Source organism: Xiphias gladius, chromosome 3, assembly GCF_016859285.1.
Source record: "Xiphias gladius isolate SHS-SW01 ecotype Sanya breed wild chromosome 3, ASM1685928v1, whole genome shotgun sequence".
NCBI classification, from domain to species: domain Eukaryota; kingdom Metazoa; phylum Chordata; class Actinopteri; order Istiophoriformes; family Xiphiidae; genus Xiphias; species Xiphias gladius.
Genome location: NC_053402.1, coordinates 22,584,679 through 22,604,046, shown reverse-complemented (window position 1 = coordinate 22,604,046; position 19,368 = coordinate 22,584,679). Strand labels below are relative to the sequence as shown.

The window sequence follows — 19,368 nt, the reverse complement described above, 5'->3', positions numbered from 1 at the left end:
ATCTGCAGACTGTCTCAAATGCCTTCATTACTTCACGCCTTAACGACTGCGACTCTCTGTATGTGGGAGTCAGTCTTCCCTAGCTCGCCTGAAACAAAGCTTAGATACAAAATTTGCTGACTTCAAAAAACTAAAATTGAGTAACCATTTGATTGTTTCTTCATCAGTGCTCCGGTTCACACAGCTCACACAACCGGTCCTCCTCCTATACGTTTCTAAACCTACCAGCTCACAGGGCCAGTGGGAGGGTACCTGTCCTCAACTGGGCAGCTGAAGATCTTTACTTCTTGATATATGTGATTTAACATGAGGTCCAGCACCATAGAGGTTCTTAATTTGAATAATCTGTAATTTTGACTTTAATAGAATTTCTTTTAACCATTTCATTTAGTGAGTAGCTGCATCTTAATTGTATTAATGTTGCACCTTAGATTATTTCTGTAGATTTACAGTATTGTAGCCCAGTTTCCTCCATGAGTTGACATCTCTGGTCTCCTCAGTACATATTCTATATCCAGACCCCTTCATTTCTTTCAAATCCATTGACACTGGCTAAAGACCCACCTCTATACAGTTTGGTTACAGTCAGGTTAATCATTAACATACTGTGACAATAAAATTGTTCAGATTTTGTTTTTTACATTTACTTACCTATTTATTATGGTTTGAATTATTTAATTGCATTTTAAATTTCTTTTAAAAATCCCTTTGGTCAACACCTGTTGTTTTTAAGACAAGGGCCTTCAGATGTTCATGTAGTGGTTCTCGCCAAATCAGGTTTTATTATTCAATAAACCAGCGTAACCTTGAGAGACAAGATCTTGTCTGTTTATATTTCAGTCAGTGGAAAAGAAACCCTGCTCACTATCTCACAGGCTTTTTCTGACTGAGAGTCTCTGTTTCCATTCTGTTATTGTGTTTTCTGTCTGGAATACGCTCAATGAAAACAGAATACAGTGTTTACACAGTCCCACTTCCTGCTTCACATGTGACCGAGACTCAGGTTTTACAGGTCAAATGGATGTGAACTGTGTTGATGTCATTATATGCGTGGACTTCGTGCTGTGCAGTACATGTATACATTTGGCTTATTTGCCCAAATAAAGGACAACCGCGATTACAAGACAACCCCCCCCTTTTTTCTGTTTTGAGAATAACACTTTCTGAGGATAGGAAACACTTCTACAGGTTTCCCTGAGAGCCCATTAATCCATGGAAACACTCTCTCCCGTCAGGCTCTTGGTTAAATAATTTCCTTTGACATTTTTCAGAATTCCTTCTTTTTGAGCTCATCATCTGAGGCAGACGTAATTCTTGGCAGAATTTCTCCCTGGTTCACCTCTTCAATAAAGACATCGGAGGACATCGCTCGTCACGAACTTACTCCCCCCGTGAAGCAAAACGTGTTACAACAGCCATCGGAAGCTCCTGCAGGTTAAACTGGACTAACCAAAAACTCCAAGTCTTGGCTGACTCTAAAAAAAAATCACCATAAATGTACTGAAAACACTCGTTAGCCTCGCTACAAACAACCCACAACTCAACATAATTCTCTCTGTAGAAGAGACAGTCACTGGTGCCTTCTCCATTCAAAACGAATCTGATGTTATACACACACAGCTGTCTCGTCATTAAAAATATGACAGCCCCCACTTTTTCAAACCTAATTTCCTGTCTTATACTGTCCTATATTCGGCTTATATTAATGTATGGCAGCCAACCTTTGTTAGATAGTAGACAGACTGCTGAAAGGTGAACATGATGACTTCCTCCAGGACTGTCATGGCTTCCTCACAGGCCGTCTGAGTGGATGACATTTCAGAGTCCAACAGACCTGACAAAACATATAAAGAAGTCTTAATAAAGAGACGCACACTCTGCAGGTCCAACAGCTGTTAGCATTACAGATGTAACAGCCACCTTTGTCCTCCCGGTCCTGCCTCCAGGGCAGCAGCTGAGGGACTTCGTGCTGGATGAAGTGCAGCAGTTCAATGGAGTTTGCCATCCACAGCACCAGCGGCTGCAGACCTGGGATCAGCTCCTCCATGCTTAGCAACCGAAGATGATCGGCCTGCCCGTCACTGGAGCTCCTGATGTAAAAAGACAGCAAAGTGTGAGATTAGTGCTGAAACAAAGACTCATCGTTGGACTGAATGCTGATTAATGTTATTTGATAGTTAAAATAATTGATAGTTACAGTTAGAGCCCTTACACTTGTATCTTTCTATAGGCACAGTCACATTACACTTACACCGTCTCACTTCTACTGAAACCCACACAACGGATTCAGGTTCTGAGTTCATTCAGCTTTCCTCAAACAGACAAAATGTCATCCAGTGATTTTTGATGATGAACCACGTATCAATGAGCTCATGAGAAAACTCTCAGCTGGAAATTGTCATTTGTAAAAACTGTGTTATTTTGTTTAGAGCTGCAATGCTTTATCGGTTAGTCGACTGACAGAAAATTAATCTGCAATGATCTTGATAGTTGACCGATTGGTTTTTAAATTAATTTTTTTTTAGCAAAAATGGCCAACATTTGCTATGAAAATGAATTGGATGAAAGTAATCTTTAGTTGCAGCCTTAATGTTGTTTTACTGAACCAGTCAAACAGTGAAGACACAGTTTCAAAAACAAACTTTTTAGGTCTAAATAGCAACCAAAAGGCTTTCAGTTCCTCTTGCATAACCACTTACATTAAAGCCCACACAGTGGGATCTAAGTCAGACTTTGTTAGCCTCTGATAACTTTGCTCACTCGCTGAGATAGACAAAATGTATTTCGGTGACCCTTACAACCACCCGACTTTCTAAGAAAAGACACTGTGAGAAACTTCTTTATAAATCAAGAGTCTAATTCCTCTTTTATTCAGATGCTAAAACTCGAAGTGTCAGGTTTCATTTACAGTATCATCGCAGGCAGTGGCTAATCATGGTCACGTATTTCTGGGGCACTCTGAATACACTTGTAGTTTGTCTACTCACGTTTCTGGCTGGATTGCTGCAAGTTCCTTTGTCTTCTCCTGAAAACAAGAACACATAAAGAAAATTCATGCAAGCATTACCAACAATCATCAACCATACATTCAACTCTGATGACACATTTGATTTCTTTTACATTCTTCGTCCCCCTCGGGGGAATACAGTGCTGAAAACACACAGACACAAACACACAGACTTGAGATTCACTTGCACAAAACGTCAATTGTCTGATGGCAGAAAGAAGGACCAGAGATTCATCCTTACCCACATGTTGAGTTGGATCTGGCTGGCTATCCGGAGCAGCAGCTGTCTGAAGTGTGTCAGCTCGAACGTGGAGGCCGAGTGCTGGATGCAGAGGCTCAGCAGGAAAGCAGGCGTCAGCTTTGGTTCGTTCCCACTGGGGTCCAACATGTCCAAAATCTCCTGGAGGACTCTTTCCTCCTGCTCCAGCTCATAGCTTAGCAAAGCCTCTGTGCCTTCCAGGTCCCTCCAACGGGGAGGTAAAGGCTTCCTCTGCAGCCTTTTCATGGCGATAGAGGAGCCACATGATAAACAAGAGGATGACACTTTTGTATCGGAGTTTGGGCAGAGTCTCGTCATCCACGGAGGGTTCTGGAGGGATCCTGATGTGCTGGTAGGATCCTTAAACAAGAACAGGTAGTGTTTCCCCAAACCCACCAAGTCCCCGGGGTTCAGTTCCACCTCCTCTTTCAGGAGAAAACCATTTCTGGTCACGGGAGCACCATGGAGGGGCTTCAGCATTGTCAGTGTCTTTTTGTGCTCCCCCGTGGAGGTTTGGTTGTGAGAGTCCAAGCGTCTGACGCAGCAGTGTTGAGGCAACACATCGGGCGCGAAGAGAAGGATGTCGACCTTTAACCTCTCCTCATCCTCACCGTTACAGTGCTCCCTGCAGCAGCCAAAGATGGTGTTCGTCCCGCTCATCAGGTAGATGACAAAATCCTGCAAAAAGATCGTTTTTAATGAATAATTTTCCTTTAAAATACGTTTTAAAAAATGAGGGCTGAAACTATCCATTATCATCATTATCGATTAATCTGCCCATTATTTTCTAAATTAGTCAATTAGCTTAGCGTTTGTATAAAACATTAAAAAAAATGTGATGAATGCACATCACAATATCCTACCGCACCAGGTGACGCTATTACGTTTCTTGTTTTGTCCGACCAGCATATCAAAACCTAAAAATATTCAATTTACTGTAATGTAAAAAATAGGGAAAACGGCTAATTCTTGCACACGAGGAACTTGAACCATCAAATTTAGGGCTTTTTTGCTTGAATAATGACTTAAATAATTAAATGATTATCAAAATAGTTGTTAACTTTCTTTTTTTTGACTGACTAATCAATTAATCGACTTGCAGTTCTGCCGCAAATAATCATTACTTTTTATTATTGATTGATGTGGCATTTATTTTTCTCTGAAACGTTTAATTATCTTTTCTACAAAATGCCATAAATTGGTGAAAAATGCCTCTCACAGTTTCCTATTTTCCCCCTTGGAAAGTTTAATTTTGACCGATCAATAATCCAAACCCCAAAGCTATTCAGTTTACTATCACATAAGAGAAAGAAAAACAGCAAATCTTCAAACTGAGAAGCGAAAACAAAGTCATTTTTAGCACTTGAGAAATAACTTAAACAATTAATCATTTAAAATATGAGAAAATGCTAATTTCCCTGAGCCCAAACGACATCTTCCAGTTGCTTGTTTTGTCCAGCCAACAGTCCATAAGCCAGAGTTTTGTTTTAATATAATATAAGAATAGAAAAAGCAACAATTCTCACACTGGAGAAGCTGGAACCATCACATTTTACCACTGTTGCTTGAAAAATAAATGATTAATCGATATAAAAAAATATTTGCAATGAATTTTCTTTTCGACTAATCTTTTCAGCTCCTCTTTAACCCCGCATTCATGATGCAAAACCTGTTTCCAAATGCCAGCCAGCGTGTAGGATGGGATTGATTTTCTTGCGCAACATTTTGGCAGTGAACCAGCATGGAGCGTGTGACCGTTGACGGGATCAGCTGGTGGTAAGTACAGCCTGCTCCAGCAGCGTGGGACAAGACAGGAATGGAAAGGCTTATGAGTGAGACGTCTGTGATGTCAGTGACCTCAGGGTCATTGCATTAAGACTATTAGTCAGGCGATGATATCATATCAGCCGTGCCGGTCAGAGCCAAGCGGCCTGAGAGGCCTAATACAACAGCAGCCATCATGTGAAGGTAATGCTACTGCATTGTGTGTTATCTCCAACATACAAAGGTGGGTTAGAGAAATCCCTTTGCACTCAAGTACATACAGTTTGCTACTTACACAAAAGTCCAGTTTATCCCCTTAGTGTCCACTTTATTACACGTGAAACAATCTGATGGCGTCCAACGCAACTGTTCTGCCATACAGTCTACTTTTATGGTGCCTGTAGTGCTTGGTTTTTGTACACGAGGTCATAGAGGTGTTAATTAAATTATACGTTTTAGCACTGAGGTTGTAAATAGTGACGGTATTGTGCTGGAATGCATTACATTCATTGGTGTTTTAATGTGCTGCCCTCCTCATGTAATTAGAAACAACTCAATTCACGTAACTGAATTTATACATTTCTGAAAATGTCACAGAAAATCGAACATTACTGTCTTTGTTACGGCACGGCTGTTGTACTGGGTTAAAATAGACTGTACAAGGCCTAATAAAATGGCCAAAGTGTACATTCAGTGAATGTGTCTAATGCTCGTTATTGCTTTTACTGTTTCACTCCAAGAAACTTAACTTTTACAAAATAAAGACTATTAAAAGATTCTTATTGCTTTAAATTCAAAGCATGGAGTTTTCAGAAATCGTCTCGAATATAATCTTAAATCTTGGACAGTGTAACATGCCTTATTTGTCTTGTTCCACTAGTTGATCAGTAAAGACAGTTTCAGCAACACGAGGAGTCTACGGCCACACTAGGAGCTCTGTGAGGAAGCACTTAGAGACAGTGGTGCTGTGAGATAAATGCTGAAGACAGTAGAGCTGGGACTATTAGTCACAAACAGAAAAACAGTTAGCAGCGATTTTGATATTTGATTAATCATCAATTAATCCAAGTAACTTCTGAAGCAAAAATATTGAAACAATGCCAAATATTCTCCCATTCATGCTTTTCTTTGTTGTTAGTATTTTTGGATTTTGTGATTGAACAAAACAAAACAAAACATCATGTTCATCAACAATTAATCAAGGAAAAACTGGCATATTCATTTATAAGAAAAACAATAGTTGCGTACCTAACTTTATTCTGTTCCACTGGTCAATCTGTTATGACACAGTCTCTAAAACAAACTTTTTAGGTCTGGATACACGAACAGTTTCATTTCCCGTTATATGACCTCTGATATACCACAAGCCCAGCTCTTTCCTTTGCCTTCGCTCTGGGTTGGCCTATTATTGCAGAGCAAGACTGCACTTGCTGCGGTGCTACCAGTATCCTGCACAGTCAGCAATCTCCATAAACAACATAGCGAGAAAGCACTTCCTGTTCCTGGGAATGGGCCGGGCTAAAGCCACAGCCTGACTCTCTCCGGTTTTGAAAAAAAAAGAGTGGTTCAAACTGCATATCACACCAACAGGGACGTGTGTTGGAGGTGATATTTTTGGGACTGTTTTCAAATGATGCATAGTTTAATGTAGATTGTACTTAGATTACAACGCACCGGTTAAAGTGCCACTCCTCCCACACCCCCACCCCAGCTGTGTTCATACAGTAAACTCTAAGAGTAGCTGTAGTTTATCCTCCTGCAGCATGTGTGTTTAACCAGGGTATCCCTTTGTTTTAAACGTCCTGAGCAGGCTTCCCTCTGACTGAATGGTGAACGCTCTGTTCATTGTCCTTTCATTGGGACATGATGACAGACGTTTCGTCCACTGTGGACGTCAGCCTCGTGTAAAGAGTCATGACTTTTTTCACTTTTGGGTGTGTGCAGGACTTACAGGATAAACTCTGTAGTCCACTCCACGAGTCCATTCTGAGAAATCCAAAGCCAATTTCTGAGTGTTTACCTGTCACAACACAAGTGACCAAAGCTCTCCTCTCTTAACCTAAGACGTTCAACCCAACACCCTCAGGTACCTGTTTACACCCTGTTGTCTCTTACACAGCCTGTGTTTGCCTCCGCTGATCTACACACTGCCAGGAGACTCTCAAGGACCTTGTGAGGTCTCCAATGAAGTAACTACAACAGCTGTTTAAACAAGGAGTCCTCTCTTCTTCTGGGCAAACTTTACGCTTTACACCAGGAACTTAATCTGTGATAAATAAGAGGGACCATTTATTTCATGTCATTCATTACCAGGCAACCTATTTTAATTACTACAATAATTATCAAGGATGTCCTTCATTTAAGTTCATTTAAATCGTTTCCCCAGTAATGTTGTTGTACTGATAGATGCAATAATTCAGAAGGATCTATTAAATTCTCTTGCCTTTTTACAAAGGCAATAGTCACACTAACGTGATTACAGTGATCATGTTTATTATCTTCCAGTAACAACTACTTATTAACACCTTATTTTCCATTAAAAAAATACTATTTATACTTCTACTTTTTATATGGCTGCAACAAACAATTATTTTTGATTAATTTGTTGATTATTTTATCAGTTAATGAATGTGTTTATTACAAAACTGTTACTGTCTTGGACCAAAAGTCAGGATAACTCCATCTCTGTTACTTCAGTTTTGACCATTCTTTATTTAATGTGTGTCAAGTCTCCCGACCTTGTGGAAGTGAAATACTAAATTAGCTAAATAGTAATTTGGCAAGAATATTCTTTCTCTGTCTCTTACCTGTCTGTGGCTGTAGCCCTGCAGCAGGAGGAAGTACGGGAAGTCGAAGGGTGGGTGAATGGAGTACTGGGTGGTGTTGTCGTCGCTGCTCTCCGTCTCCTCCTTCTCCATGCCGAGTCGCATCACCTCCTTGTCAGCCTCGGCCTCGGGATCCTCTCTGAGCGCGCTCTGTTGGGCCCTGCTGGCCTCCTTCCCCATCACAGACAGATCCATCTCGCTCAAACTCCTCCAGATCCCGAGTCCGTCCACATCGTCCCCGCTGCCGTCCACGAACAGAGAGGTAACTCTGGAGCGGCTCTTCTGCAGCTTACGAGCCTGAGCATTGATGCCTGGATTGACAAGAAGACGGTGTGTTATGACCATGCTCTAACTAAGTGCTCTCTATTAGAAATCTATACTATACATGCCACTGTTTATAACGTGAAAAATTAACTGTTGCATGTTCATGATAACACAGAGTCTAGTACAGTGGTTTTCAAACCGAGGCACCTCCCCGGGGGGGCACAAGAGAGTTGATTAGAACAGGTGCATGCAGGTGTTCTAAAAATTACAGGAAGTTAACTGTTGTAGTTTGGACCACTGATGCAACCTGTTCATCAATACAGTCAGCAGCTGGAGAAGCAGCAGTGGCTGTGACACGCAGCTCCTTTTAACTCCAGAACTTGTCATCATGTGCTTAAGTTTTCTTCAGTATCAAAATAATCCAGTGATAGTTGACTGTACATCCATGGGTACACTGCAAAAACTGCTAATAGCTAATCCGGTGTATTTAGTGGTGTCCATTTACCAAAGTGGAAACAAATATCAATAATCTAAAATAACAGTGGGGCTCAAGATCTAGCCCACTGCATAACTCACTGAATCCATGGCCACATTATACTTTGTGTTAACATCTTCCAGATTATGGGAACTGCAAATCCAAAAATAGGAGCATGATTATTAACCAAATTGAAGAAAGACAAAAGATTATAATACTATTGACCAAATCCATTTACAAACTTTTTTATGTTGCACTATATTTTTTTTTACCTTACTAATCAACATGGTTCTTATCTTATCTTCTTATTCCTGAAACACCTACACGCTCCTCTGTCCCTTCTTATACAGATGTTTTGAAAACTTACATACATACAGACAAAAATATTTGAAATTGTGTTTGAAAATCACTGTTCTACGCTGCCTGTGGTTATGTTTGGCTACTGATGTCTGAAAGGAAAAGAGCAAAAAAAACACCAGAGAAAGGGGCACTTAAGACCAAAGATGCAGACAGAAAAGAAAAATAAAGATTTGTGCAGATTACCACTTTAATGAAGGGTGAGATTATGTTTTTTTAAGTAAAAAATACCTTGCTAAATGCATAAGCTAAAAATTAACAATGACCAAAACTCCCCCTGAAGTCTCAAACAAAAGTGACTCCAAGATTAACAGTTCACTGCGCTGGCACCAGCTCAAATGAAATATAACCAGAGGAAAGAGAGGAAATGTGCAGGGAAAGTGAGATGTGGCCACCTCTATCTGATACCCACAGCCAATCTGTCGGCCCTGACGTAACACAAACACTATTCAGCTCATTTGGAGCCATTAAGCACCGTGGAATGTCCACAGAGCCTGGCTTCACACCCGCAGCTCTGCCGCTCTTATCAGCTGTGGAAATGGGTGTTTTCCACATTGTTAAGCACCAGTGTGACACAACGGGCTCTGTGCCTAAAAAACCCATGGAGGTAAAGGGCAGTTTCCCCCCTTTCAGTGACAGGAGGAGGTGGGTGGGCGGAGGCTTTTGAAGACTGATATTTTCAGGCTGCAGTCACTGATTGCTGATATTCCTCAAATCTGACCATTTTTGCATCTTTTTATTTTTGAGCTGTCAATATTTGTCTTACAATTTTATTCTTCTGATGGTGGGGAACCCTTTGAAACAGCGTTAAGAGTGGTGTCGGTCTCCTCCTCTAACTCTCAACAGGAAGGTGAATAAGTGAATTTCACAAAATGTCAAACTATTGCTTTAAAACTCTGACTAATAAAATACCTGCCAAAGCACCTATTTAAAAAAACAAAAAACAAAAAAACACTGGTATAGATCAGGTTCTTAAGTCTACAGAATATGGTATTTACAATATCAAAACAAATAATCAGAATTAAATTTCACACTGTGTCTTCCAAAGCTCACTGTCACGTCTGCTTCTCTGTCATTTCTTAGAAAAATATTTTAAAATGTATTTAATAAAGAAAATTTGCTTCAAGAAAAAGAAGCACCCTTCCTACGAATTATTGTAGTTTTGGGAACATGAATGCCACCAACTTTAACATGAGAAAAGTGATCTTCCAGTGTGTCCTGGATCAAACGTGTTCATGGTGCGCGTTGTCAGCAGGTAAATCACAGATACTGATTGTTTGGTATTAATACAAACATCTGTTTAGGTGAACCAATAACCACTATACTCCTGGTTTAAATGTAGAATTATCTCTCAAAAAATCATGCTTAGAAATGTGGAACAGAACTCAAATTTTAATTACACTGTTTTCATGCAGCTGCAATCAGGAGGAAGCTCCAATGTATCAGCAATATCAAGAAAAATATTTATTAGAAGCCAGTATCAGCAAAGCAGTAGATTGGTCCAGTGCAGAGGAGAACCGCAACAAGCTTGTGCCAAAGTCAACAGGGCTGCACAGTCCCCAGTGTGCAGGAAGTGAGCTCTGACAGAAAGAATAACACAACAGTGAGCGTTCACTTTCTGGCAGCTACAGGCTCGGCGGGAAGAGCTGCCCGGTGCCTCGATGCTTAATGGGGCCACGATGGGCCCTTGCAATAAAACAAAGATAAGAGCGGGGCCACACTGACCTCCTCTTTACCTCAGTGCAGCTTTTGTTTCCTCCTGACCTCTCTCACATGCCTGCCATCTACCCTGTTCTAACTGGTGATAAGCTGGACAATGAGGGCTGATAGCCTGCAATAAGAAACAAGGATAAAGGCTCCCCATGCCACCACAACACAGACTGAGTGATTGATTAGCCAAGCGTAAGGATGTTAGGGTTACTGACTCGTATCTGTGTCACCGAAAATGGTCAGATGTGTACTTTTAAAAGAGAGAGGGTCCCCGTAAAAGACCATTCCGAGGGACGAAAGCTGGACCAACAGTACGAAGGTGTGAGCCCACGTGTACCTGCTGTGACGGTGTCTCTGTCCTTTAAGCTTTGCTCTTCGACGCTCGCTCTCAGCTGGATTTCAAAACGTCTGGAGAAGCCTTCCTTGGGTTTCCAAAGCGACTGCAGCATCAGGGGCTTTTCATTGTCTCCCACCACCCGAAAACACTCCCTCTTCCACTGGTTATCTGCACCCGTCTGGCCAATAACGTCGCACAGCACGTAGTCGTTGGGGTCCTCTTTTTCCAGACAGTACCTGAACAACAAAAGTAGAAATTCAGTCAGAGGATTATGGGGATTAAATGGAAGGTAAACGCTCTGGAACTGAGTTAACCCCCTGTTTTATCATTCTTTACCTCCAAGTTGTCTTACTATTTCACTGAAATATCTCAACAGCTGATGGATGGATCGCCATTAAAATTTGTACAGACTTTCATGGTCCCAAGAAAATAAATAACAGCTTACAAACATGTCGTTTTCTATCATAAAAGACAAAGAACACCATCAAATCCTCACATTTGAGAAGCTGGAACCAGCAAATGTTTTGGTCTTTTAAAAAAGACTGAAAGGATTAATCAACCATCGATTGACTGATAAATTGAATTGTCGTTGCAGCTGTAGTATTTCTGTGTGATAAATGGCTAAAACTTCTTCTCCTATTAAAACTTCAGTACCGTTTGTGTTACCACTACACCAATGGTAAATATCTCTTGAGGAGTAACACGAAAAAATCCAAAATAGTCAAATCGTCTCAAAAATCCACTTCTGAATACATTTGAGATGAGAAACAGGCTCTGCAGCTGCAGAATTATGCTTCATTTTATGTCTAAAACTTAAATTGTTTACACGGTTTAAGATATTTAGGATGCTCCAGTAAATAACTGTTCAGGTTCAACTCATCCTCAGTAGAGTTTTTCCAGACTGAAATTTTGTTTCTAAAACTGCGGCTGCAAGATGTAGTCTGGCTAACTAATCTATAATATGACAATAATGAAACCCGTCACCTCTCCAAGGCCTCCTTCACAAGTTCCTTTGCGCTGGACTGAGTGGTGGCCAGCACGCTCTTATAGTTGGTCCCCTGACAGATGTCGCTGCCGAATATCTTCAGGATGCCGGGGACAGAAATTTGGCTGGACAGCTCGGCCGGGTCATCTGCAGCCTGGAGGTCTCCGGCCAGGCTCCCGCTGCCCTGCGCCTGGCCCCGGCGTCCAATGTCCCGCAGGTTGGGGCTGTGGTTGAAAACAGTTGAAAGCCTGTTGTTGTGGCGGCGGATTTTGCTCTTGGCTGGCTGCCGGACACCCGCGCTCTCTGTGGAGCGCACGGTGCTGTCCGAGGGGTTGGACCTGAGAGGGAACAGAGCAGAGGATAATGTATACTGTTAAGTTGCAAACTTCAGTGGACACGATCAAATAATCGGCCATCCTGCACATTCATCACATGTGTGGCTTCTGTACAACAAGAAAGGTCCTACTCTTTCACAAATAGTCAAGCATCTGACTGTAGAAGGTGATTTAAGGCTGCAACTAACGATTATTTTTGTTATAGATTATTTTCCTGATTAATAAATCAATTTTTTGGTCTGTAAAACATCACAAAACAGTGACAAATGCCTGTGAATGCCAGTGAAAAACTTACTAGAGCCCAAACAGACGTCATCAAATGTCCTTTTTTGCCTGAGCAACAGTCCATGACGCAAACATAAACAGTTTACTATAATGTCAGACAAGGAAAAGCAGCCATTTCTCCCATGAGAGAACCTGGAACCATCAAAACGTTGAAAACCGACTCAAACAACGAATGATCTAAATAGTTGCCGATTAATTTTCGGATTCGATCGGTTGATTAATGCCAAACCTTTGCTGGCTGCAGCTTCTCAAATGTGAGGGTCTGATGCTTTTCTTTGTCACACGTGACACTAAACTGAACATCTTTGGGTTTTTAGACTACCGGTCAGACAAAAACAAGACATCTGAAGACGTCACCTTGAGCTGTGGGAAATTATAATTTTTCAGCACTTTCTAACGTTTTATAAAATTAATAACTGATTGATCGAGGAAATTAATCCGCAGAATAATCAATAATGTTCCTAAGTGAAGTAATCTATGACTTCTAATTTGATCAGCATAAGGCATCACAGCTAACGACAGACAGAGATATAACTTTTCCCCCAATATCTAGTTTAAATCCAAACATATTCAGTTTATTGTCATATGCATATATATCAACAAATCCTCACATTTGAGAAACTGAAACTAGAATATGTTCAGTCTTGAAAACTGCCCGAAACGATTAATCGCAAAATTAGCAGAACAGTTGCAGATTGATTTTTTTTTTCCCCAGTTGACTAATCGATTGATCGACTCCTGGTTGCAGCTTTGCTTTGTATATACAGTCAGTGTATATATAAAGCAAATACTGACTGTATATACAAAATACACAGTGCGGTGATTTTGAAGAAATGTGATGCATCGTATTTTGAAAGATCATATGCTTTTAATGTAAAGTCTAAAGCTGTAAAGTTACTTTGCAGTGTAAAAAAGTACAGTGTGTTATGTGGTGCTTATAATTACTAAACACGGGGATTTAAAATAGAGTTAAATACAAAGACTTACTGGACAGATCCATTGCTGGGTTTCCTCCCCAGTTTGGCCAGTCGCCTCTTTGGGGAGCGGATCAGTAAACCCACGGGGAAGTTCAGGGCTTGTTTATTTACGTGGCTGCTTCTCTCCTCTGAAATCATTGTTGTTTTGTAAATTCACATAAAAGCAACGAAACTACCGAAACAGCTGAGACGAGCGGAAAATGGCATTCTTCGCCGCTAGCTAGCTTTCAGGTGATGCGAACGTTTCGGGATGAGGATGGTCCCCCTCGGATTTCAGGAAAAAACAAAACAGACAAAAAAGCTGTCAAAAATCACGAAAAAGTGCGTCAATACTCCAACGGCGTCTTTATATCCATTTAAAAGCAAGAGGCGTGAAAGTAGCTGAAAACGGTCCGAGAGCCCGAGATGAACTGACCGCACTGGCGTTACGTTCCCACACAAGTGAGCGGCGGGTCGGTGGGATTAAACTCCCGAATCCGTTTTCCCGGAGGTGAAATCCAATCTGAGACCAGTGTCCTGCGGAAAAGGAAGAAAGGGAGACGCGTTCACACGCCGCGAGTCCATCCCTGGCGGGCAGGAGTTGGTTTTAGGAAGATTTAAAAAAAAAAAAAAAAAAAAAAAAAAAAAAGGAAAGAAAAAAAAAACGCGCTGGAGTCCGTTATGTCTGCCGGGGGGAGCCGCGAGCGGACTGAATGAAAGAGAACCTGCTCGCGAGCTACTACGGCTGACGTCACTACGGCTTCACGCGCGTGGTCGGCGGGGAGGCGGGACAAGCCGCGCACAGTCTCTCACACTCACACACACGCACGCACGCACGCACACACGCACACACACACACACACACACACAGACAAAAAAAAAACCAAAAAACCCAGACGACCCAGGGCCGAGCCAAGACTTCATGGGGTCCCTGGGGCAGCCGCCTACAACAGCCTCCATAGACGTCAAAAAAAATTGCATTTAAAGGAGGCTAAGCAGTGAAGGGAGCGGCGAACCAGGATGAGCCGCCGCCTCTGAAACTGTTTTTCCGCATTCCCGTTTAAACTGTTGATCAAGTAAGTCTCCGGGATAATGCCACAACCCTACAGGCTTTTGCTATGGCCTCCATTTTCTCTCTCTCTCTCTCTCTCTCTATATATATATATATATATATATATATTAAAAGATGATGATGCACAAAAAACAAACAACAACATTAATCTCAAACTGAGAGGAGATTATTTAGGACAGATTTAGCTATTAGCTCATTTTTCCAAGCGCAGGCACACACGGAGCCTTCCTCAGACACTAAAAACATTCCTTTACACGCAACACCATCGCACAGTCCCTGACACGCTAACAGTTATGCCGACAAACCCCTACGCACACATCACCCTATAAATACCAGCGCGTCCGCCCAGTACAACTATAAAAGTCGCAGTTCATTGCGATTGAAAATCCGAATTGGCGGTCAAATCAGCGTCGACGTGACCGGTTGCTCGGCATCCGCGGGGCCTGTGCAGGTTTTAAGCTCAGCTGGAAGCATATTCCGAGGGTCTGATGGGCATAAATGAGTTGTTTTCGTCTGGGTTTGGGGCAGATCGGGAGGTTGAGGGAGGCTGGAGAAAGCGAATCGAGCTTCTGAGAACAGAATGAGATTTTCACAACTTAAGAGGCTGTTATTAGACGATATGTATCAATAAATGGGGATTGACTGATTTCCTATCGAAAAACTTTCAAGGCGTGTTTAAAAAGAGTCTCAATTGGTTATCAGCCATAAGTGAAACGGGTCACCGTTTATCCCGTGCGGATCCCCTATCAATTACATTTTAAGTCTCGTAGTGCAACGCCAAACATACATTTGCCTGTGTGGTTCATTTTTTTTTTGCCAAAACGATCACTAATATAAATTGCTGTCTTTGGAGGGGAAAACAATGACACCTGCCTTTGGGTAAAGTCTGCAGCCAGTTTCATAAATCTGTTTTATTCTTTAAAGAAGTAGAAGTGCTCAAAAACAAAATACTCTTGGAAAATAAAATGAAACATGTAGGGCTGCATCTCTACCCCAACATCTTTACTAGGATTTTAAATGCGGGACTTTTACTTGTAACAGAGTATTTTTACCTTGTTGTATTTCTATATATATACGTTCTGAATGCTTCTTCTACCACTGTATTTAGCTGAGCATTTAGCTCTATTTTCGTCTCCAGTGGCACACAGAAGGACATTAAGGCAAGACGGCGGAGAGCATCCAGGGTGCATCCAAGTCCAAGATATATGGCCTGAAAACAGAGGTCTAGTTCTACCTAATGTATGGTTCCGACAGCTGCCAGAAAACCAAAGCTGACATGATGAATGCTGAGGCGTTCCACAGTGGATGCCCGAGATGGCTATGTGGCATCCACTGGCCTCACAAGATTACAACCTTGCTATTTTACAGAAAAATCCAAAGGCAAGAATATTGCTGAAACAAGGTAGAGGAGACTGTGAGAGCTGGGCCTTGCGCTTCCAGTGGACGCAGATTGCATCCCCGAAGGTTTGAGCTGAGATGGACTCCCCCGAGCAAAAGAAACCCTGGCCTGAAGCTGAACTGTGACATGCGAGCCAAGATTGTTTATATATAGTTTAAAATGTTTGTGTTTTGTTTTGTGCATCAATCTGTTAATATTTAAAAAAAAAAAAACACACCTACAAGACTCTGTACAAGCCTGTAACAGATAACAAGCCTTGAGCCTTCAGTCCCTGAGCTGAAGTTAATTTGTGCAGGTGTGCATCAAAGGCTCCATCTAGTGGCGGTCATACTGAATTACCACCCATTGGCAACACACACACACACACACACACACACACACACACACACACACACACACACACACACACACACACACACACACACATCAGCTCAGCTGATGGACGGATGCAGGGATGGATGGATATCAAAGGGAAACGTCGCAGTTTTTGATTCAGAACATTTCTCCAAAGTTGTCATTATCAATAATGTTGGAGATTTTATTCGATTTCAACGATTTTCTCGCAAAACAAAAAGTATATTGACTCAAGCAATGTACAAATTGAGGTGCCTGTACTTTACGTGTGTATTTCCATTTCGTGCTACTTTATTACTTCTACTTCACAACAATTCAGGGGGAAATATTGTAACTTTTAGTTTGCACTTTGACAGTTTTAGTCAACAGTTACTTTGCAGATGAAGATTTTACAAACAAAACATACAACGTCGATATAAACCATGATGCACCGTTCAAGATTAAGCTGCCCAACAGTACATAAGATCATTAAAATTTGCTCCAACTGCACCAACCACGACAGCAAAATGCTACGTAAGCCTTAATGCATCAGTTATAACAGCACGACAATACAAAATGTAACCGTATAACACTCACAGGGGCCGTCTTTCTACCTTATGAGTACTTTTACTTTTGATATTGTCAGTGAGACCACTCATTCCGAAACCAAAACAAAAAAACACATGAACACGGTTCGTCAGACATAGGTTTGTATCTGACTACCTCAATTGCAAGCGCTAGGGTACCAATTTTTAACTGAGCACACAGGCGCCTCTGCCTTCTCTGTACATTAAGTTTTGCGCGTGGTTCTTTGCCGTAATCTCGGATTTGAACGTAGTTTCTGCGCTTTGGCTTATTTCCTTACTCTCCTTACTCCGTTGCTCCCTGCTGATATTTATGTGTTACGCCGCCAATTGCTCCTGAAAATGGAATGTAAATCAGAGAGAGAACACGTTGCAGCGACCTGGCTTGAGCAAGAAGAACCGTGCGCTCTGTCCCAGTTAAAGATCTTTGGGGTCACCTTTGCATCCGGCCACTGGACACGGTCTAACTATTCCACATCTCTGCTTTGCAAGACGTGACTCCCATCCCTTGTGCCCTACCACAGCTGTGTTTTATTGTCATCCATTATCTGTTTATACACCAGGCTGCAGGTGTGGGTGCTCGCAGGAGGAGTGTTTGTTGTTGACAAATGAAATATAATCTCTTATATCTGATTACCACTACATTATAGTGTGTTGTAAACCCTTCATTGCATGTTTACTGCTTATAAATGCTAAAGAGGAGGACTTACAGTAAAGTGTTTCCAGATAAATATTTTAAATAAAGGGCACTGCTTAAATAAAAGGTTTCAGTATGCTGCTTTCACAGTAGATTATAATACAGGTCAGTTAATACATTAACACCTGCAGTACTGCTTTACAAACCCAAGTCTACTCTCCGTTATATATATATATATATATATATATATATACACATTGTGTAGTTTTTTTTGTTTTTTTTTGTATTGAGTGACAGGGCGGAAGTGGGTGAGCGCCACATGCAGCTGCTGTGCACAGCGAGTGGTTTGGAGGCGGCAAGATTCAGGTCAGACGCGCATCTTGGAGCTACTCTGCAAACGGCCTGTCTCTGCTGTTTGACTCTGACACGCTGAGTGCACCTCGGCATCCTTTTAGTCTAGTTAGTTATCTGTACCTGGCATCTACAGACCGTCTTCCCTGCTAAAGACTTTTCTTTTCGGAAGGAATGGATCTTCCAGTAGAGAACTGAGTAAATGAGGTTTGGCGTGGCTTGGTTTTGTAAAAAAAAAAAAACGACCTACACATGACACACTTGTGCAAATACTCATCACAAACGAACAAAAACAAAAAAATACAGATTTAACCAAACATGAAACATGGATGTGCAGAAAACAAATAGGACAAAATGTTACGCATAAAATTAAAGCATTACACAGTATGAAATTACTTACAGTTAAGATAACTTACTCTACTATATAGTGGTTCTTATGGTGGTCTTTATGTATGTATGATTATATGCGTACTATGGCAAGATACTGCATAGTTGTCATCTTTCATAGATGCAGTGACATTATCACTATAGTGTTAGAGAATTTGCACCGTACCTGAGTAAATATACTTTTGGTCTGGCAAGAAAATCTCTGAAATGAAACACAATCATCGAGATAACTAGTGACAACGGCCGTTAGTTGAATGTTAGGCAGCGAAAAAAGTGATAGATATATGAAGCCTGCCTATTTTCATCTTCATCCTCATCATTTATAGGCGCAATGTCATTGATACCACTATGTTACCGAATTTAACAGAAGCACAAAAATCCACCACACATTTTTCATCGGGATGTTAAAGCATTTTGGTGAGTTTATCGGTGGGAAAATAACATGAGACCAGATATGCGGGACATACTTAAATGCTTTAAGTGTTTTTAAATTCATTGTTGGCTGCATCTTGTTTCTTAAATTCAATGATTAAGTTCTGAAATTTGCTACATGCACTTGAGTAATCTGGTCCTGCTCAGACCAGAAAACACGTGCAATTAACGCTATTCATTGAACGGTTCTCCGTTTATTTGCAGCATGGTGAAAAACATCTCTATAAACCTCGAAGTTGAAACTCACACGATCAACATGGTAATCTGGCTGGTAATACGGATAAATACAAACAGATGACATTTATTTTCTAGAGCATCTCTATTGAAAAATAATTAAAAGCTGATTTAGAAAACACAATATAAAAGCTAGTAAATGACAAAGAAGACTAATGTCTGTTTAGCAAATACCTGAAGGATGTCGTGTTTTTTAAACCACATTTCCAGATTTTAACCGGCAACCATGATGATGCTGAGTGATGCGATATGCAGCGCCTTAAAGGATCTGAATGAAAAGGTCAGTAAATTGTGACCCCCCCCCACAGTTGGCGAACCACAAAAGTTTCAAAATCTTTTTTTCTCATATAAAAAAAATATATATATATCATTTGATAACT

The 19,368-nt window shown here is 41.2% G+C and overlaps 1 protein-coding gene across 2 annotated transcripts in view; it reads right to left on the bottom strand.

Annotated features, from left to right (window-relative positions):
- The window catches only part of si:ch73-281f12.4 (RA_Radil_like and Myo5p-like_CBD_Rasip1 domain-containing protein), a 45,402-nt gene that overhangs the window by 20,376 nt on the left and 5,658 nt on the right, over positions 1-19,368 (bottom strand). Inside the window, exons 2-9 of one of the 2 annotated variants that reach the window (XM_040116225.1) lie at positions 13,591-14,096; positions 11,983-12,321; positions 10,999-11,234; positions 7,838-8,166; positions 3,249-3,944; positions 2,988-3,025; positions 1,921-2,090; positions 1,722-1,834 (exon numbers count right to left, since the gene is read on the bottom strand). In XM_040116225.1, coding sequence (XP_039972159.1) covers positions 1,722-1,834; positions 1,921-2,090; positions 2,988-3,025; positions 3,249-3,944; positions 7,838-8,166; positions 10,999-11,234; positions 11,983-12,321; positions 13,591-13,718 — 2,049 coding nt within the window. In that variant the 5' untranslated portion in view covers positions 13,719-14,096. Of the gene's footprint in view, positions 1-1,721; positions 1,835-1,920; positions 2,091-2,987; positions 3,026-3,248; positions 3,945-7,837; positions 8,167-10,998; positions 11,235-11,982; positions 12,322-13,590; positions 14,156-19,368 lie in introns of those variants that run through there. The other variant, XM_040116217.1, reaches the window with a different exon arrangement.